The sequence below is a fragment of the Otolemur garnettii genome, unplaced genomic scaffold, assembly GCF_000181295.1.
Source record: "Otolemur garnettii isolate 467f Iridium unplaced genomic scaffold, OtoGar3 scaffold00160, whole genome shotgun sequence".
Taxonomy (NCBI): domain Eukaryota; kingdom Metazoa; phylum Chordata; class Mammalia; order Primates; family Galagidae; genus Otolemur; species Otolemur garnettii.
This window is the reverse complement of record NW_003852555.1, coordinates 520,402-542,169: the sequence shown is the minus strand read 5'-3', so window position 1 is coordinate 542,169 and position 21,768 is coordinate 520,402. Positions and strand designations below refer to the sequence as shown.

Here is a 21,768-nt window from a genome sequence, read left to right as displayed (position 1 = left end):
CAGTAATTTGGTCTGCTTTGTCCACTAAGATGTGCAGTTGTTTATGTTTGACTCATGTCACTGTAGTAACATTGCTAGTAACTATAACAGCAGGCAGGGATCCCTCCAATTGGTAAGAATACATTCTACTTACAAACTAAAACTTGACAGACCTCTTATAGGCCATGCCAACACTTTGAAAATAAAACTCTTGAAGTTTTACTAGAAATATATTTTTACATGATAGGAGGAAACCTCCTGGAACTTACTGTTTACACAGATTGAAAGAGCTCATTGGACAATAGGGCAGTTATGAACCTGGGCTCCACACTGTCTCCTAAAGGGATTAGACAGACCTCATCCCAGGTTCTTACATGTGCTAAAGTAAGAAAAAAGGGACTCAAGAAGGGGCTAAATCTTCTGTTGTCGTTATTTTCCCATGTCAATGTTGAGATTTGAAAAGGCAGAAGGAATCGACTTACTTTATATACATGTCTGATCTTTTTGTACTTAATAAAATAGAGAATGTTTTTCTTGACCCCTATGGGAAAACAGCTATAAGCTGGGCAGTTTGTTCCTGAAATCAAATATCGGCAATCAAAATATTTGCAAAGTCCCTTAAAAATCAGAACATCACAGATCTGTTGGAAAGTAGGTACCCCAAGCTTATAGGTGGCTGTTAACATCGTTTTATTTCCTTTATACAAAAAGTAGAAATGACAGAAAAAAACACTGGACAGAAAACAATACCACTGACCTTGTCTCTTTGAGGAGCTGGGCCAAATCTGCCCATACTATGGGGAAAGGGAAGTTCAACCAACATTAGTAAATAGTCATGCAACTGAGGAAATACAGATGGTGTCAGTGGCTAGTGAATGTCCTGCAAGTAGGTTGAATCAATCCAGTCTTAAAAAACATACATTTGCTCAATCATGCTTTTAAACAGCATCTCTTAAAAAAAAAAAAAAACAGAAAACAACCAAGTTGTATATACAGATATCACCCCCCAACTGCATCTTATTTAGTCTACTACTATAAAGTTAAGGCATCCTGATATTCTATTCTTCTGCTGGTGAGGCATTGTTCTCATGGTTCTATTTCCACAAAGAGTAGTCCAGAAACTTCCAATGGTGTCCAATGGGCATCAGTGGGAGATTTAAAAAAAAAGGATTTACAAGAAGAGTTCCTTTGACTCTGGCTCAGCAATGTGCTTCATGCTGTAGGATTTCTTCATTTTTCTATTGATGTCATTATGCCTAAGCAGAAGAGAAACCACAGGCCAAAATTAGATAAAACTATGGTCAAGTTACAAGACAATACCACTAAACAGCTCACCAAAAATGGAAATTATCTCCACACAAACCACACTGGAGAAGACTTCATTCCAATAGGCAAATCATTCTCTTTTTGTATAAACCACTCTTTAAACAATAAAAGCAATCATCATGCAACAACACACACTTACTGGACATTTTTAAATTTGGATATGGAAGTGATTTCTCAATCACACTGACTAAAATACATTCTACAGTTGAGAAAAATCTTATTTAAAGTCAAACAAGATAGGAAGTACAGTACTACTGGTCAAGTGGAAAAGAGCTATTTATATTTTATTTGCCTGGATTTACTGATGACACTTTTTATTCTCCAAATAAGCTCGAGTCTTAAAAGTTTAAAGAAGAATGCTTTTTCTTTGAGTGTGTGATTACTGAGTAGTAGCACGATGAAAGGCTACAAGTAGGTAAATCTATGAGAAAAAGAAGAAACTGGGGGACAGTAATGCTGTTTTCCCCCTCAATACTTGATCCCTAGTAAGTCTATAGAAACACAGTACACAGACCGTGGAACAGCTTTGCTTTTTAAATGAATTTTCCTCTGGGCAGGTGCATTCATTTTCATGAGCTACGTGTATTAGTCTGATTCTGGACATAAAATCTTCCAGAGAGGAGCTATCTTCTAAGGGTGGGCAAACCAACATATTACTAAATTACTTCCTGCTGCTACACCAGACAACCACAAACTGTTCCTGGTAAATGTATTCACTAACATGAAGCCACACCTGGATGTAGGAGATCCCCACATGTGATTTTACACCTCAAAATTGGTTTGCTCATGAAGACCATGTAGCCTACTCTCAGTGTTCTGGTATATATTTGATTGTCATCATCATCTGAAAATTGTAAATCTTGTTTTTCCTCTGAATATAACTTTAGAAAGTTGTTTATGGGCAAGAAGGGGAAGAGGGAATGAGGGAATGGAGAGAGGGGAAGAGAGAGGTGGATGGAGGTTATGGTGTATGGCACAACTCTTGGGGGTGGGACACAATTGTAAGAGAGATTTTACCTAACAAATGCAAACAGTATAACCTAATTCTTTGTACCCTCAATGAATCTGATATAATAAAAAACAAACAAACAAACAAACAAACAAACATAACTTAAAAAGAGAAGAAAGGAAAGGGAAGAAGGTGAAAAATAAAACACTTGGTCAAAAGATGTCCTAGGGATTCTAATTAAACACAATGGATTGAATATACACATTTATCATCTCTGTCTGGCAAAACAACACTAAAATCTAAGTAAAGAAACGAAAAAGGGCATAAATCTACATGAATAAAGGAAATTCAACAGGAGATGACAACAGACAAAATGTTGATAATATTTCAGAAAGAGAAAGATGGATGAACATTAGAATTCATTATAGTAGAGCAGGAAAAGCAAAAACTTGAGCTTGCGGTCCTGGAACCCAACAAACTGATTTGGTTTGTAAGACCCAGGAATTAAGAGCACCAGGTACTTCTGAAGATGACAGTAACTATGTGAATGAAAGAGATGGTTCTCCATATACTAATATGTAAAGTCCTCCAACGTGTTAAGTGAAAAAAAGGAAGAAGCAAAACTGTGTGCACAGTATGCCACCTTTACTAAAAAGGAAGTAAAGATAAGGACATACATTGATAGTTATATTTTATTATGAAAATGTAAATAAGATTTTCATATAAAATACTATAGAAAAAGAACCAGCAGAAATCCAAGAAAGTACTACCAGAAATAAATGCAATTATACATAGAGCAGAAATTAAAAAATTCAATAGCAGGGTAAGTTCCAATAAATATCCTAGAAAGCCAAACTAAAAAAAGTCAAAGTATGAATAGAGAAGAATAGTTTGAAAATATGAGGATCAGCCCACTATGTCCAATGTTAGAAAAAGAGGATTTCCAGAAGAGTGAACAAAGAAATTGGAGGTAAGAAATTTTCAAAGAAATTACACAAAACATTTCCTAGAAATGAAGCCCTTAGGGTTCCAAACTGAAAAAGCTTGATGAATGCCTGCAGCCTAGGAATGAAAATAAACCCATGTTATAACAAGGCACCAAGCAATCAAAATACTGGGGATATGGACAAAATCATAAAAGCTTCCAAAAGATCAGCAGAGTAGAATGGGACTTCTCAATGGACACATTGGAAATAAAAGAAAATGAAATATGTTCAAGATTCTAAGAGAAAATAATTTCTCACTTAGACCTCTATACCCAGCCAAATACTCCTAATCTAGTAAATGTAAAATATTTTCAGACATGCAAGATCTCAAAAATTGTGGCCCTTATTTCCCTGAGTGGGAAGACAGATTTACAGAAGCATGAGAATAAACCAAATAAAAGGACAAAACAGATTCAGGAAATATAGACAGGAAAGAAGCAAAAGGAATTCTCAGGATGAAAAAGTAGAGGGTGAGGATGTGTGTGTCGGAACAGTGTTGGGTGCTAAATAGAATTAGATCAATTGGGTTCATTGTTAAGAATATGGACTTAGGAGCCAGACCAAATTGAGTTCAAATCCTGATTCCACAAATTAATCACCATCATTGGGCAAAATACATAATCATTCCATGCCTCATTTTCCAATATGCAAAATTTAGATAATAACAGGACCTTCTGTGTAGTGACTCGGCAAGTGCTTTATAAAGTTTACAAGTGCTGTCATTACTTTTATCTTCATCAGTAGGATGACAATAGTTAGCAGGGAAAATATCTGAAACTGACCATCTGCACGAGTGTGTTATTTAGAAATAGAGAAAACATCTCCAGGAAAAGCAAACCGGTGATTCAGGAGAGTAAGGACGAGGAAGGGAGTGGATCAGCCACAGGACATAGCCGCCTTCTGATCAACTGCTGTTGTAAGTGTACCACTTTAACAAAACAACAAAATAACATGCAACGTTTAAAAGAAATCCAAGGATAATGTAGTTTAGACTTTGGTGAGGCATTTCTGCTTTAATATAAGGAGTGTTGAAATGAAAACAAAACACTTTGAGCACTCTTTCTGTAGGACAAAACCTAGCATGGTTACAGTCTAGTCTTAAGTTAAATGTTAACTCGAGCTATTTATCTGAATAATATGAGGATAATTCAATCCTCCCTGAGCCCTTCCATTATCTAGTACTGAGTTACCAGTATTCAAAGAACAAAAGTGTTTGGGTGATTCTGGCATGAATTGGGCAGACAATTTGCTGCTCCTCGATTTCATTTTTGGATATGAAATCACATTCTGAGTGACCAAACTTGGAAAGGAGAAAAGGCTTAAATTTAAATAACAGTTTTTCAAGTAATCTAGCTTGCTGACTCATCGAGGCACGGATTCCACATTACCATAGCCCATGGTGAGCAAGCTGTAACTTAGAGGATCAGCGTGAGTGACCCACAGCACACTACAGCTCCACTGGTAACCAAGACACGGAGGAGACCTGGCTGCTTTTGTGCTCTTCCTCAGGGCTTTCCTTAGAGCACTGCTATACATCCCACTTACTGAAAAATGGGAGTGTGGTTCCACCTGCAAAAAACTTGTACTCGAAGTACCCCAACTGAAACCCACTGTTAGTAGGTGACTTGCAACCAGAAGGCCTTGATTGATACAAGAGACGCTATTCCTCCCAATCCTGGAAGTTCCGTGGGATGACAACCTTATTCCTTTTTTCCCTCGTTTTTCCTTTTCTTCTTTCCAACTCTGCCTTTCCCCACATATTTATGAAGTTGCCACCATGGACCAGGAACCAGGCTAGAGACTGGGGTACAAATGGCCATATCACAGTGCTCTCCAGCCTCACTGCTCTCATGAAGCTCTCATCCCTTCTGTGGAGTTTGCCGAGTTTTAATCGCATCCTCTTTTAATTCCCTCTTATGATCTCCCTGAGTGAAGGGACCAGGCCTTAACCTGGCACAGCAAAATGGGTGGCTTAGAGCTGAAAATGGTGTTGAAATGAATGGCCTGGCAATCCAGGGATGCGGTGGTAGGGGGAGATTATCTGTGCCGTTCTCAGGGTGATGTTCAGGAAGGGAGAGCACCAGGCACAGCTGGGGGAGTGATGTTTGCAGACTCTGGAGGGTGGCGGTGGCTGAGTCAAGTCTCTACTTGGTATTTTAAAAACTCAATCAATTAATTGTTTTTTACAAGTCCAGATTTAAGAATGTTTAGAGACAGGCTTAGCACGCTGAGAGAATGTGTTCTGGTGGAATAATTTTGGCACCCGAGGCAGGTCTTTTCTCTGTACCCTCCTGTCATTGGTTCGTGGGTGTTCACAAATCCTTTCTGTTCATTTCCTGCCTTCCTAGGGCGGTAATTGTAGAAAGTACAAGGGATCTTCCTTGCAGTGACATGTTCTATATCTCTCCTTATCGTACTATGGCACTAAAGTTAGTTTCACTGTCTTCCTGGGTAAAATATGCTTTTTCTTTTTCTTAGAGTGTGCAAGGAGTTTATGAAATGAAATGACATGCATGAAAACTTGCTTTAGTCTTGGAATCTCTACCATGCTTCATAGAGAGTTTGCAAAGTTGTGCTTAGATAATAGAAAGATGATCATTTTTACTAGCCCCCCACACATGGGCGTTTTTCTCTACACACGAGATCTACCTTATTAGCAGATGACTGCCTGTAATTTACCGTACACAGGGCAATGACCATCCCCAAACTTGGCCTGTTTTGAAGAAGAAACTGTCACTTAAGTCACATGAAGAAAGGGTAAAGTCTCCTCCTCTCCTCCAAGGTATAGTCATGAAGCTTTAGGAAAAAGTTTTCTTTCTGAAACTAATTTAAACCCTAGGGGAGGCAAAAGTGGGGGTGGGCAGGACAGAAGTTGTACAGGGAGCACAGAACACCTGGGGGGCATGAAAGGAAAGGCACTGCGACTCTTGGGGTATCTGGAGCTGAGGCAGTGATCCCACCCCAGGGACCTGGCTAATTGGCCCAGGGTCAGTAGATGAGAAATGAAAATACATCAAAACATCTTTAAGTTAGGGCTCAGCACTTTAAACTATAGATTCTGAGTAGAAACTCAAATACCGCTTGTACTAAGCACCACCTACTTTATGGAATGCCTTTTTAGTATCAACACGTTCATAAGATTTTCCGAACCATTGCACTGGTAATATTGTCAGCTTCTAGAACAATGCGCTCAGCACACACTCAGATAGCACGGCCGCACGCCTACACGGATGAGGACTGACACTGGATTCCTTCAAGAATCCAGCACAGAGGAGAAAAATAATGTTAACGCTTTAAAGCCAAAAAATTAAGGCAAGATTAAACCGTGGCCATTTGACTATATATAGAAAACGTGTGTCAAGGACACATTTGTTTCCCAGCTTCACAGACTCTTCTGTGCTGTCCGCATTTTCCCATAATGATCCTGCAAATGATATTCACTGGAGCTGAGGTTACACTATGGATGGGAACAGGTGTTTCAGCCAGGGCTCCACCTCTACTTCCCAATGCCCTGCACATCTTTGCTCCTTTTTCTATTAAGTAAGGTGTCCTGAAGGTAAGAAAATGTTTGTGCATGCTGAGCATAGGGGAAAGATATCCGAAACTCTGACCTTCTCCTGGCACAGCAGGTGATTGTTGTCACAGCAGATGTCACAGGCTAAACAGGCCACTCTCTTTGAAGTGGCTGTTGAACAATCTTGAGATTTATGTAAAATATTTGATAGTAGCTCTTGGCTCAGGATATATAATTCCCAGGGTGGTTAATTCCTTGGCAATAAAACCCACACTAATGGTGTTTATTGCTTAATGTCTTTTTAAGGAGTCTACGCTAATGGGGGGGGGAGGTGTGGGGGTTTCCTGGTGCTGACCCTCAGTCAACACTGCCTCTGTGGTCACAGAGGGTGTCACTGGTGGTGGCCAGGGGTTAGCGCCCTTTACCTATTGGTAACCGGAATCAGTTCTCGCTTCGTGTGTTACAGATCTCAAATGGACTTAAACTCTGGGAAATGAATGTTTCATCGGCATTTTTAAGACAAGTAATTGCACGTATTCCTTGGAGTTGTAATAACCTAAAACCAACTTGTCCTTTGTACGATAAAGTAGAGATAAATCTGCTTGTTATAAACCAAGTTATCCTCTGCAGTTGAATCACAGTGGGAAAGCTGCTCAAAGTAATAAAGTTGAATCTAATTTTAAAGGGCATTCAAAAGAAATTTAGATTCTTAGCTATCAAGCTGTGACCAATTTGGAAAAATAAATAGCAAACAGAACCCCCTCACGGAGCTGACATCCTTTAAAATGTTTTATTAATGTCTCTACTTTTCCTTGAATAGGAAAAATAAAAATTTCTTAGGGACTAAAATGGAATTCCAGGGTCCACTCCCATTGTTCCCAAGGCTATACTGAAAGGGCCATTTAGTGGCAATAATGTTTGGCCTCCACTCCAATCCAAGGACCAGCACTGGTTTCTAACATCATATGATCCCAGGCAATCTCTGCGTCCTGAGAGGAACCATTTGGCTTTTGAGCAAATTCTTAGGCCAAGATTTGAAGTCATTACAGATAGGTGAATGCTGGGGTTCCTTTCCTTCTTGTAGGGAGCTTCCCATAGGAAAATGAGGTAGGCAATAAAGTAGGTGCTTTCCCCACCCCTATATTCCCAATCTGGCTTTGATTTCTTAGTGGAATCTTTATTCAACAGAGACCCACCCTTGCTTTGTCTACGGAGTGAACCGGGTCAGTTCTCTCTGCCTCTGATTAGGAGTGAATCAGAGAAACCGCCCCTCTCTCCATGAAAGACTACAGTTTCTCCTTTCTGTGGAAATACATGCCAAGCTAAAACCGTAATAAAGTATAGGTTAGTGTATGAGGTAGTGGTGGAAAGGGTCAAGATGCTTATTTAAATCACCTGAATGCTTATATTTTGGAATTTCTAAGTGTTCATTGCTGAAATTAAGTTCTACTAATGAGTAAAGCCATTGAACTGATAGGTTCAAAACTAAGTCTTTAGGACTGTTCCTTAAGCTGGATGGGAAAGTGTTACCCTAGTGTCAGATAACTCAGTAGCCCGTAACCTCATTGTGCTCTGATTTTTGTATTCCTATGAATGTAGGTGGTTTGTCTTTGTTCCCTTGGTGGACTCAGATAGTTCTGGCCAGAGAATCTACCGTGACACTAATTGTCTTGCTCCCGGTTGCTGGAGGAGCCTGGAGGATGCAGGCCTTCTCCTTCTTCCCAGGGAGTTTGCCAAATCTCTGTTTCCTTGCCTCAGGGTATGGCTGGTGACTCCTGTTTAAGGACAAAAGCAGAATCTTCCAAGTACTACAAGTTACAGCACAAGATGGAGAAAGAGAAAGGAACCCAAGGTGGGAGAAACAGAAGTGGGCTAATACCAATGTCTGGGAGATGGATGGGCATTTTTCTTTTTCTGTTCTGTCTACCCCAGGCACTGGGTTCTCAGCACTGGCCCAGATTCCTGTCCCAGTGTGGCCGGAAGCAGTCCAGACACCTGGCTTCAGGCCACCTGTGAGCCTGACCCCAGCAGACCACTGGTGACCAGTAAATACTGAGGCTCCAAAGTTTTCCTTTAACATACTGAATTAATGAGACCCCTCGGGGCATCCCCTAAAATGACGGAGATTTAATTTCTCTGTAGCCTGAAAAAGATCTACAGGGGATTCAATTAGATTTAAGGGGGGAAATGAGAGTTACTTTTTTACACCTTCGTATTCTCAACGAAAATGCATATCCATAATGCACATACTAACACCACCACCCTTATATTCTTCAGAGGATTTTGAAACAGTGCTGACTAGCATCCCATGATTTTTCAATTAGTTTAAAAGCCTTCAAAGCTATAGAGTTTTGGACAATGGGTTTGGAGAGTCTGACTCTTCTGAGATATACCAGTTAGGACACACTGACAGCATTGACCCCCCTTTGGCTTCTCTCCCCACCATTTCCTGTCTTGTCAGGAAACTGAGCACACTTTTCTGAGAGGATGAAAGCTCTGCTGCGGGAGGATTGTGTCTAAGGAGGTGCCCCAGCCCCTGGGGACCTGAGCCTCCCACTTCTATGAACAGGGTCCATGCATTTTGAATAGTAAACTTTTTGTTTGAGAGAGGCCCTTGTTTTATTGCTGTGAGCTCTGAAAGACTAGCTCCCAGCCTGGAATCATGGTTCGTAATGCTAAGCTGGAGAAATTTCAGAAACAGCAAGACCTTGCTTCTCCTGAGATCAGCAGAATGGTGACGAAAGGAGCTTTCAGTCTATAATCAGCAGTGAAATAAAACTCCAGCTCTGTTTCAAACTTCTAATTCTGACTGGAGGCTGACTCATTCTACCATGACAGGAAATTTAATTTCAATACTTACTTGGTACTTGACTCCAGTAAAACAAAGATCGAAAGCCAAAGTCAACTAGGATATACAGCAAGTCTGTGGACTGAGCGGATTCTTTTGACTGACGCTGGGATAAAGCCCCTCAGATGGAGGACTAGCAACCTCTCTAAGACCTAGCCCCCAGTCTGTGCCTGCTTCGGTTTGAGAGTTGTAACTTTCTTTTTCCTGGTGTCATCCCCTGCTGAAAGGTGCTCTAGGTCCAGGATTTAAAAGCTCATGCAACTGAAAGCAAAGGGCGTGGCAATGCCACTCAATGCATCCCCCCAGCACCACATACCGTAAAGAGTTATGCAGGCGCTCTTCAGCCAGCAAGTTAGAGGAAAGATTGATGCAGCTGCTGTGTATTTCCTAGAGAGGTGCAATTAGAGATCATCTGAAAACATGCAAAGAGCTCAGCACATGCACAAGTCCCGATAACCACGAAGCATGCAGACGACAGGCGAGAGGACCGTGGCCTAGAGGGTACTTGAAGGAACAGGAGAAACTATTGATAGGATTCTTCTTTTACTACTGAGCCAGGGGACCCATTAAGTTACTTGGAAAAGTTTTATATGAGCAATTTTTGATATATTCAACCCAAAGGTCTGGTGTCTTCAGCTCAAATGTATCTTTTTTAGAAGGCAACAAATGCATGAGAAAGTCCTTGATAACAAGGATGATTTATAGAGGAAAAGTTGATGCATAATTTAAAATTGGTGTTTAGTTAACTGGAGAAATACTCACTAAAACTTGATATGGATATTGGTAAGACAATGGGGACAGTTCTTAGACATCACTGTAATGGGATTTTAACATTATAGCACATGTCAAGTGATGAAGCTGCTGATGCCCCCCGGTGGCTTATGTAGACAGCATGGCGGATGATATGAGTCGTTATTCCAAAGGGAGTTTTAAATTTTGGCTCCTATACCATTTTTTAATGGTATGGCAAGCATAGAGCATGCACAAAACGCTGTCTACAAAGATGTTCCTATGTCTTGTTCACTGGCTATAAGTCACAGATTAGAGTGCATGGTTTTCCAATAAAGACAAATATAAAATGTAGTTCATGGCACACTCTGCCATTCCCTGTGGACTGGCAAGCACTTCAGACTCCTACATGCTCCAATCAGCATGTAGGGGCCTGGGTTATAAAATGCCTACGTGGAGGTCTCTGTGGTGTATTCATTTCAAAGGTCATTCCAAAGTTGAGTAGTTAAGTCATTAGAAATAGAGTTTCTATTTATGTGCTTTTTCATTTGGGCCTGAGAATAAACTATCCAGCCACATGAAGAGAACAAACTCTTCCTAAGACAGAATCTATGCCAGTCAAGGACTTTATTTTGCATTGATTGGTAGTTTTGTCTTATAGAAATGCCTCCCAGTCTAGGATCCCTAATGCCTAAGAATTAAGCTATTTAGGGACCAGAATTTAATCTCCTGTGAATCATTTACCTTTCTCTGTTACAGTAATTTCCAAAAGAAGAGTCAGGAGTCTATCCTCTAACATGACATATCATAAGAAACACATGAATTTGGCTTTCTGTCAATCCCTTGGGAATCTTTCTGGGGATTCCCTCAGGTGGCACAGGTCAGCAATTGTAATGTTAGGAACAGCGCGACCAATTCAAGGGAAGGGAAAGGGTATTTCTGAATAGCACTCACTGCCTTATTCTTTCCTTTGTTAGCAGAGCTCGCAGGGTTCCCCTTGACGTCTGCTGTCTTCCTTCCCAGCGAGGTTAAAGGCAGGGTGGTGGTCTTCAGCTGGCTGGCTGCCTGGTAATTATTGTTATTGTTCTGGTTGCCACTTAGCGTCTCCATGATGGATCGGAAGGTTCCAAAAGGCCTTTTCAGCTGGTCCCCTGCTTCCCCACTCGCGGAGGCCCGATGGAGGGTTCTGCCCCTTTCTTTATCTTTTTCTCCGCTTAGTTCAAGGCTGGTTTGCTCCATTTGCACCACAGGCTCCTCAAAAGTAACTCTGAGCTTTAGGTTCTGAGACGTCCTGCGCTTGGATGATGGAGACTTGAGGGCACTCTTAGGACTCGTGGCGATTTTCTGGGCAGTGGTGCTGTCAGGGTTGGTCTGAGTGGGGTCTCCAGAGGCCTGGTTTGGAGGAGCACTCCCCGTGCCCCCATACTGGGGTTCCAAGTCTGGTTCACTGCTCTCCGAGGTGGGAGATGGGCTATGGCCATCCAGGGATTTGGAGGCTTTGATACCAAAAGGAAACCTCCGTCCTGTTGTCAAAGTGTGTTTCTTTATCATCAAGTGTAAGCTCTCCGCATTGTCCATACTCTCCACGCTTTCTACAATGGGCTGCGGCCTGGGCCTGTCAGCCTTCCTCACAGGGGTGTTCCTGGGGTCCTCAGAGTTGTTGGAGTCCGTGTCCGACTCGCTTAGTGACCTCTGCATTAGCTGCCTCAGCCTGGCTAACTTCAATTCCCTCTTCTCCAGAGGGATCTTTTTCAGATTTCTAGAGGAAGCCTGAACATCCTGGAATTCCAAGGACAACTTTTCCTGGGTACAGACATTCTCCGAGATTTCCTTTCCCAGTAACTGGCGTAGGATTTTATCAGAATCTTCATCTTTCACTTTGGCCCTAGCCCGGCTGGCTGCTGCCAGGCTTCCAAGAACCTGAATCCCTTCTTGGACTCCTGGTTTGTTTTTGGCTATGGACTCATCCTCTGTATCCGGAGATTTCCACTGGGACTTTCTGGAAGCAGGTGAGGACGGTGAACTGAAAAGAGGATGAGGGACATATGAGATGATTTTCTATTGCATTAAGAAGACTCAGCCAGGAGTCACTGCATAGCCCCTACTGCTGTTCCTAATTTACAAATAATTAAGAATGGAATAAGAAGACTCATTTACTGTCTTTTCAAAGCCATGTGCAAATATTCCACAGTAGCAGTCATATCCCAAGTATATAGCGTGACTCATCCCTTACGGTATTTACTCCTGTGACTGCCAAGTCTATTGTTTTACAGATCAATTTTGCATGAATTTTTAAAACTAATTCCATTTTTAACAACCTCACCAAGTTACGTATTCTTATTCCCATGTCATAGATGAAGCATCAAAAGACTCAGAAGGAGTAAGTGACTTGTTTAAAGTGGTGGAACAAAGAAATAGCAGAGTCAGAGATTAGTCCAGGCCCGTGGAGCCCATGGCCAGGGCGCCGCTCATGGTGCTTTCCCATTGGTATTCTTTTTTTACAAGAATAAAATGTTTTCTGTTGTCATCCTCTTTTAGATATTAAGGGAAATTCAAAAGAAGGCTCAGAGATTTAAGACACTTAAGAATTCTAAACATTAATGTGCCTGGTGTTACCTGGGTGAAGAAGGGAGTGATTTGCCCTCTGATTTCTGGGCTTCTAGAAGTTGTTGAAGTTGGTTCTGCAGAGTGACACGCTCCACTGTCTGCCTGGGGAACATAATCAGAACACAGAAGCTCTCTGATACATAGTATTACTATAAATTGGAGGTATAATTTTTTAATAATAATTTATAGTACGTTATAATGAATTCCAAAGACTTAAAGTAGGCATAATCTTCATCCTTACAGTTCAGAAATTTTCCTAAGGACACAATTGAAAGTACCCCCAATAGATGTGTATTGTTAATATGTAATATTAGTGAAAAACTATAAATAACCTAAATCCTTATCAATTAAGTCAGTGTAACCAAATTGTAATATTTCTATAATGATACTACATTATCATGATGATAATATATTTGAATATCTATTGACAAAGAAAAGGTTTACATAATATATGTCTACACATACAGAAAGTATACTCTTAACATATGTAAATGTATCTACAAGGTGTACATAAAGAACACTTTACTTTCTTTAAAAAAGGAAATTACAAAATACTATGTGTAGTATACATACAGTCCCCTGCTTACAATGGTCAACTTAATGATTTTTTTGGCTTTACAACAGTGTGAGAGAGATATACACTCAGTAGAAATTATATTTCAAGTACCAATACAAGCATTCTACATTTCACTTTCAGTATTCAATAAATTGCATAAGATATGTAGTATTCAACACTTCATTATCGTCATGGTAAAACAGGCTTTGTGTTCGATGACTTTGCCCAACTATAGGCTAATGTAAGTTTTCTGAGCATGCTTAAGGTAGGCCAGGTTAAGCTATGACATTTGGTAGATTCGGTGCATTAAATGTATTTTTGCCTTATGATATTTATGACAATGGGGTTACTGGGATATAAGCCTATCATAAATTGAGAAGCCTCTATAATCTCATTTAAAAAAACAACCAGCCACACACACACACACACACACACACACACATATAATATATACACATACTATACAGGGTGACCAGAAAGTTTGTGTGCAATTTAAAATAGACAGCTATTTTGTGGCCACTCTGTGTGTATATATAATGGAAGGATAAGTTCCACCATGTTACTGTTTCTAAACTGTTTGAATTTCTTTTATTTATTTATTTATTTATTTATTTTTGGAGAGATAGAGTCTTTATTGCCCTTGGTAGAGTGCCATGGCGTCATACAGCTCACAGCAACCTCTAGCTCTTGGGCTTAGGCGATTCTCTTGCCTCAGCCTCTCAAGTAGCTGGGACTACAGGTGCCCACCACAAGGCCCAGCTATTGTTTTGTTGCTGTTTGGCTGGGGCCAGGTTTGAACCTGCCACCCTCGGTATATGGGGCCAGTGCTTTACTCACTGAGCCACAGGCTCTGCCCTAAACTGTTTGAATTTTTAAAAATTAAATTAAATTTCTTTTTTAGAGGTAGGATCTTGCTATGCTGTCTAGGCTGTTCTTGAACTGGCTTCAAGTTATCCTCCTGCCCCAGTCTTCTAAAGTGCTGAGATTGTAGGTGTGAGCCACTGTGCGTGGCCTCACATTTCATCCTGTTATTCTGCGTTGGAGACAACTGAAGGAATGCTGTCTATTAGCATATGTGTCTACTTTGTCCCAGGATCATTAAGGGAGAGAGAGGCCAAGACCCTGACCTTCAATGGAACAGCTACTGCAGCTCAGTAATACTTTGCAAATTCATGTTATAGAGATTGAGGAGACTGTTTTGTCGCCTTTTCTCTGAGTATTAACCTTTAGAAAACACATTCTATTGGATCATTTTAAAGCTCTTCTTTATGAATATACCCATATATTACTAGAAGGACTGGACATTGGTACAGAATTTTGGGGGAGACATTAGTTTTAAATACATATGACTTTTGTTACAGGAACTTACTTTCAGAAGTATCTATCCATGTACATAAAGGTCTATGCACAAGTATGTTCACTGTGGAAAGATAATTTACTGGGTTATTAATTTGTGTTCATTTTTTCCTTCAGTTATACTGAGATCTTTAAGCTCACCTAGTTCATCTTACCTGGAGAAGTTTTGTGTAACTCGGCAGCTTGTCATTAACTCGTTTATTTTTTAAGTTTTAAATTTGATTTTATTTTTTTCTAGCAGAAGTCTAAACTCTATTAAAATGATTATTGTAGGGGGGCAGGGGGAAGAAATAGGAGGGCCCAGAGACTTGTAGCTGTAAGGCAAGAGAGTGGGAAAGAAACGGTGGCGGTTTCTCCAAACTTAGAGAAGAGACCAAGGGTCCAAGGCCTTATTATCCTGCTGCATGAATTATAATTACTTAAAGTCTTTCATCCATCTTAGGCTTTTCCAAATGAGCTGTATCCAGACAGACAGACAGACAGACACACACACACACACATATATATAACTTCAAAACTTTATATTTTCCCTCTAAACTTAATTTTTAAGATTTATTTTCCTAATATGTCAACATTACTTTGAATATTGATTCCAATTTTTTAGGGAATCCTCCCCAATGTGGCAGTTATAATTTACATGGGGTGCTCTCCTTGGTCCCCTCAGGCAGGTGTCGAATTCCGAATCCTTCAGCTTACTAGAGACCTACTTGATGAACTCCCATTGGCCCCTCTTTCTCCAAGAATACCTCCTTGACATCCAGAAAGGCACTGCCTAACTTGTAATCTTATCAAGAAAACAACTGACTTTAGTTAGTCATGGAGTGTTTTAAATAACTTTAGGCTGACGGAACACTATTTTTTATATCCAAGGGTTCATGAATCATCTGATTAATTTTTTCTCTGTTTTTTTTACAAGACAAAAATTTAATGAACATTGGTCAGTGACTTTGTCTAAATCACAGGGCTACAGAGTTACATGGGACTGTAGTAGAAATTTAAAATAGAACAGATGCCGGAGTAAGGAGTAAATGGTTACATATTACCATCTGACTCATCTCCTTCCTTCAAAGATTCCTCAGTATATTTCTCTCTGCTTCTTCCCCTGTATCATTTAAAAAAGCTGCAAGTCTCTTAGTTAATTCACCAGCTCAGCTGAATTTAGTTCAGAAGCTTTATCCTTAACTTCCTCAGGTACTACATGCATCATTTTTGCCACTTCTTTCCTGTTTCTGTCTTCACAGCTTCCCTGGCTCTGTGAATGGCACAGTCCCAATAACTGGAGGGCACACCTGATGGGTCCATCTCGTGGAGCTGGGTGCCATCACACCGTAGTACCCCAACAATGCAGTGAGAGGGCTAACCGCCCTGTGGAAGGCACAGGCATGCACGGGCACAGCTGCCCTGCCTGCAGTGTTTCAGTGGCATCTTATAGCCACGGTAGCTCTCACGTTGGAAGCTTTTTCTCTCGCTATGTCTGCTAAGGAGCGAGCATTTGCCCACAGATCTGCCACCACCAGTTCAACGTTCTCATCAACGTTAAAAGTCATTTGCTGGAACCCTCTTCATAAAGTTGGGAAAGGACTAATTTTTCTGCTTCCAAAGACAACACTATCTTTGCATCTGTTTCTAACAACTGTACTACTATTTTCCACAGCCTTCCCAGCATAGAAGGCTTGACAATTAAGTCTGTGAACTTATCCTAGAAAAAGTGCTACCTACCTCATTGCTTAAATACACACTACAGTCACCTTTGAGGTACTCCCTTTGGGAAGTTATGCAATGACCCCAGCACCTAGTCCACCCTTCAAAGCAATTTTGGAACTCTTTTTCTAGAATGAAATTAACTTCATGAACTCATCCTAGAAAAAGTGCCCATCCTTCTTGGCTGAATATCACTACAGTCACCTTCAAAGTACTCCCCTTGGTCATCTGGGGACCATGGCGATATGCAGCAGTGAAGTATGGAGCGATTTTTCTAGACAAGTTAGAGAACTTAATTGTCAAACTTCACAAGAATTCCCTGTACAAATGGATTGAAGGCAGCTTACCATAACGCTTGGCTAAAACCGAGCACAACGATAAGAAGTCAGACTTTGTTCTTATGGAAACAACAGGCCACTTACTCCTTTAGCTGCTTGGTTAACTTCACCACCTGCGAGGCCAGTGACATGCAGGTCTCCACTACTACCAGGTACCTGGAGCACAGGGTGTGACCCTGCCGCTCAGCACTCTGGGAGGGCTTTTCCCCGGCGTGGTTCTGCATGGTGACGTTTGCTCCATATTCAACCAACGTCTGTCAGAAAACATGGAGATGTGTGATTGTGGTTGCCTTGGGACCTCCATCTAAACATCATTTTTAAATGGCCGTAACAGAATGTTGAGGAGAACTTTCCTGTTATTCCAAAACCAGTTATCAGAGCTTGTGGTGTCCGGGGAGGGGGTAGAACAGCCCTTGATACAAAAGAGAGCTTCTAGGGGCTTTGTGGAAGTTGCTGTCAGACCTACAAATGTGTAGCAGAACTAATCCCTACAAAAGCCTAGAGGTATAGGAGGCTCTGCTGTCTGCAGAGGTTTTTCCTTATGACACATGCAGTGCAGACTTTGTGGGAGGTGTTTGTTCCTTTTGATGGTTGGGCTCCAAGGGAATGATTCAGAAATCCGGGGATGCCTCTTTACAGGGAGAGGGAAATTTCAGCTGTTCCTATTTGGCTGGGCTCTGGTCAGGGGTTTTGGAACGATGCTGGCTGATCTGCTGCTGAGCCTTCCTGACCAGGAGGAAGAAGAACAGGAGAGAGTGACACGAAAGCCAGCAGAGAGGCTGGGAAGCAGCCCCTACTCCCACCATGTGCCATGGCCAAAGTATGTCTATGGATTGAACAGATGTTGTGGAAGGAAGCTTGGTGTGAGCTTGTTACCACCCCACTAACCAAGAGAGGGTTCTCTAGCAGCAGGTGGCAATGGGAACCACAGGTAGAGAGGACTCTATGGGGAGGAGGTAGTGCTGGGGCCATATCTCCCATGCCAGGTACTAGCGTGGAGGCCCCACGGGGCCCACTGCTGGCCTTCTGCATGGCTCCCACCAAGGGAGGCAGCACCTGAGGGTTGCCACAGAGGACATCAGGGGCCACAGTCAGGCACGGGATCAGTGAAAGTGCCATGCCTTTCCCAGTTAAGCCAAGAGGCATTTGACTTTCTCTCTTCATACCTCCTCTTTATCCCTGACTACAGCCCAGAAGAGATTAGGGAATAGGGGTGAAAGTGAGTCAGAGTCCATCATGCCTCACTGCCCCTCCCAAATCTCGTGAACCTTGAATCTAACCTGGGTTAGGAAGGAAAATGCTCTGAATCGGAAATAAAATTTGAGATTTTAAACTGGTTTGGAGTAAATTTTAATAGTCATACTAAGCAAGCAGTACATTACAGAATCTGACCAATCTTTCTTCTCTATCATTAGTAGAGAAGAAAGAGATCTGATGAAGCAGGGTTAAAATCAAGGATGAAAAAGAAAGCCCAGTCCACCTGTTTTGTGTTTTTACAGTGCTGTCATGAGAGTCCACCAAAAGTGGTTCTGTCACAGTCATCAACCTCCACAATCTGATCTAGGCTTTGACAATATTACAGTGAGATTGCAAACCTCCGGATTTATTTTGGAAGTAGGTGGTATTTTTCCCTACGAGCAACATCATAAGCATTTAAGTTCTTAGATGACTCAGAGGTTGGTAAGAAGCTTCATTTCCCATTTGTTTATGATCACTCCCCATGCAAGGTCAATTCATCATAAAGTCACTGCTACCTACCTGACAGGAGTGTCGCAGAAACCATGTCTGCACTGAGCTCTTGTAGTGCTCACAGAGATGCAATTTAAATACACACCAGTATGCCTCCCCCTTGACCCGAGATGCCATATAAACACACACGGGTCTGCCTCCTCCTTGATCAGACTTCTGCAGTTTTTTCCCATTGTTTTCCTAGCTCAGCCCTCTCCTCGTCTCAGAGGGTCCCTCGTTCACTCTCAGTCTCTTATTATCTTTTTAAAAAATTGATCTTTTTTTTTTTTTTTAAATCTCGCACCCAGCTGATAGACTCTCTTCCAAGATTATCCAAGTTCCCACATCCATGGTATCTGGTGCCAAAAATATCATTTGTGTAAAGTGGAGTGATGAATACCCTGGAAGGGCAAATGGTCTTTCTTCACACAATAAAAAGAAATGCAATGAAAATCTCAAAGGGAAGTAGTGATACCAGCTGGTTTTCTTTGGCTTTCGTCATTTATTAGCCGATAAAAGGTTTATTTCAAGACTATTAAATATTAGCGCTCCTCCACAAAAGAATCATGCTATTTCTTTAATCTTTCTGCAGATTCTGTGAAGAATTTCGATTCCTATCCTTTATATACTCTCTAATTTCTTATAATTCCTCTTAAAACTTGGCACCTTAAATTAGAAGGGGCATGCCTCACCAATATAATAGGAAAACTTTCAGATGCTTGGACTATTTCTATCTAGTTAGCTCTCCAAAGAGTAGTTTCACAGACCAGGCACTCTGGAGAGTTTCCTGCTGGTACATCTACTTTTCTCTTTATTAATCTGTTGCCTTTTAAACTATGTTTCCCATATATCCTCTCATCATTTCCTAAGTCCTCTCTACCTTCCTGAGCAACTGGTTCCCTCTGCCCAGTTTTGCATTTTGGATGGTCTACCTCGCACTCAGCAGAACTTCAGCAAAGACTTCTTGTATTACATAAACGAGCATACTGGGTTTGCAACACAGGAAAACACATTATCCATGGCCACAAAGAGTGTTGCTTTCTCAGAGATGGAAACTATGTTATATGTCACATGTTTTACACACATTTTGAACGGTATCAACTTGTGGGGGTAAACATATTTTCTCTAAACGTGACTCTCAACCCCAGGTTGTCAATTTCCCTTTCCTATATTTCAGGTAGATATGGGAACAAATCCACAGATTTTGGGTCATTTTCAATGATAAGAATGGATTTGTCTGATTCTAGTGATTAGGATTTATGTTTGGAAATAAAATTCCTGGCAAAATCCAAGCTTCAACTTTGTGTCCAGTTCAAATCCTCTCCTGTCCTTATACTGCCTGGCCGCCTCCACCTGATCCTATTCCGTCAGCTGTCCTCTCCCTTTGCTTTCATGCTGAAGCCTTCACTATTTTCTAGGTGAAAGGTCTATTTGGTTTTTATGTCCACATGCACCCCAAACATCTGGAGACCACTGCATTGGGCTTTCCCACCATGCGCTGCTCTGATGGCAGCACTGGGCTTCGCTCACTGTTGGGCAGCCCTGCATTTGGTGGAGGCAGCTGATGTCACTTCCTCTCCTACAGAGGCCCTGTACTCTGCCAGAAGCCCTCTTGTGGCTTGGAGTGGGGAGACAAGCCTCCCTCCCCTCTCCTGTGGCTGTCTTCCCCAACTTTTTATATCATTACACACACTGGACAAGATAATATCTGGAGGACGTGTTGGGCTACAAGGATGAGGCTACTTGAGGCTGTTGGGTGGAGCAGTTGGCCAACCAAGGCCCTGGCTGTCTTGCCCCAGGGCTGAGAGGATCAAAAGCTAAGACTTGCCACCCTAGCCAATTATTAACTATCCTGAATGCATTTGAGAAACTCAGTTTGTCCACAAAAAAGGGTGAAGCCATAGCATTCTTCTCTAGCCTACCATTCCCTACTATGAACAATTCTCCTAATCTGTTACTGAAAAATCTGCCTTTTTTTCCATGTCCCTAGGAAGGAGAGATGTGCTAATGAGGGCACAAAAGGTCTGCCACAGGACAGACTGGGAGATGGCCGTGTAGTTGTGGTTTCCCTGGTGTCTTGAGAACATGGGGGTATTTTATGTCTATTGTCTTCCCCAGTGGAACGTTAGTGTTTAGGGAGCAGGAATTTTTAGCCCAACACGTCTTCCAGATAGTTCAACACTCTGTGACCTTTAAGAACTCTTAGCACTATTTATGCTTACATGGCGGATTTCTAGCAAAACAAACATATCAACATAATTTTTTATTGTCTACTATAATATAAAAGGTGATTTAATCCAGAAATTCTCCCAGTAAATAAAATCTCAACTGTTTGTTTAATTACTGAATACACTCAGTTGTCTCCGCAAAGTGGCAGGAGAGTAGCAGTGTCCCCCTCGCACCTGTATGCACCCGAGGTAGCCGTGCTGAGAGGCCACGTGCACAGCGCTGTTGCCATCCTGGTCCACTTCATCCAGCGAGATGCCCTGTTCTTGCATAAACTGAAGAAGCCACAGAAGAATCTTTTCCTACAAACACAAACAGAGTTGGAATGAATGGAATATCATGCAGAGAAGTCAAATATAAAGACGGAGGAAAGCAAAACTCTAACTTGTAAAACTTTCTCTAAAGCCAAGCTTCCTGTAGGAAGAGAAAATTCCCATTTAGTATGAACTGAACGTCTACGAATCTTTGAAATGAACCAAAAAGGACCATAGAGACGTTTAAGTGCAGAAAGTTGCCATGGAAATGATCTTGTTTTAGTTATTCTACAGTTGGGAAAATAAATTCACAGGAAGTCTGAGTGTCTTCTCAAAGTCCCACAGCTAGATAGATCCAAAGTTGAGATGAAAATCAAGGTCTTTTGATTCCAAGGCTCCCAAAGTAGTGTTTTTGCTACTGTGTTATACTGCCTGTAGGCTTCAAGAATATTATTATTAAATCATAGACTATTGAGATAACTAGCTTCTACTTTTGAGTTTATAATTAAACTTAAGGGATTGCCTTCCTAATCCTATGCCTCCTGCATTCAACAGGCTTATGAAAGAAAGTAGGCCATGCTTTAAGTCACCAAGTACAAGATAACCTCCCTGAAATAAAACCAGGACCCTCTTAATTTTTATGACCAAATGTGTTTTTTTTTTTTTTTTTT

At 41.3% G+C, this 21,768-nt stretch overlaps 1 protein-coding gene across 7 annotated transcripts in view; it reads right to left on the bottom strand.

The window, feature by feature from the left end:
* Positions 1–486: 486 nt before the first annotated feature.
* The window catches only part of SNCAIP (synuclein alpha interacting protein), a 70,836-nt gene continuing 49,554 nt past the window's right edge, over positions 487–21,768 (bottom strand). For 3 of the 7 annotated variants that reach the window (XM_012811482.1, XM_012811483.1, XM_012811486.1), the window contains 5 exons: positions 21,020–21,145; positions 16,974–17,143; positions 12,948–13,040; positions 11,286–12,354; positions 487–1,235 (listed from right to left, as the gene is read on the bottom strand). In XM_012811482.1, the coding sequence (XP_012666936.1) occupies positions 1,230–1,235; positions 11,286–12,354; positions 12,948–13,040; positions 16,974–17,143; positions 21,020–21,145 (1,464 nt within the window). In that variant the 3' untranslated portion in view covers positions 487–1,229. Of the gene's footprint in view, positions 1,236–9,918; positions 9,990–11,285; positions 12,355–12,947; positions 13,041–16,973; positions 17,144–21,019; positions 21,146–21,768 lie in introns of all 7 variants that reach the window. The other 4 variants (XM_003799958.2, XM_012811485.1, XM_012811480.1 and 1 more) reach the window with 3 other exon arrangements.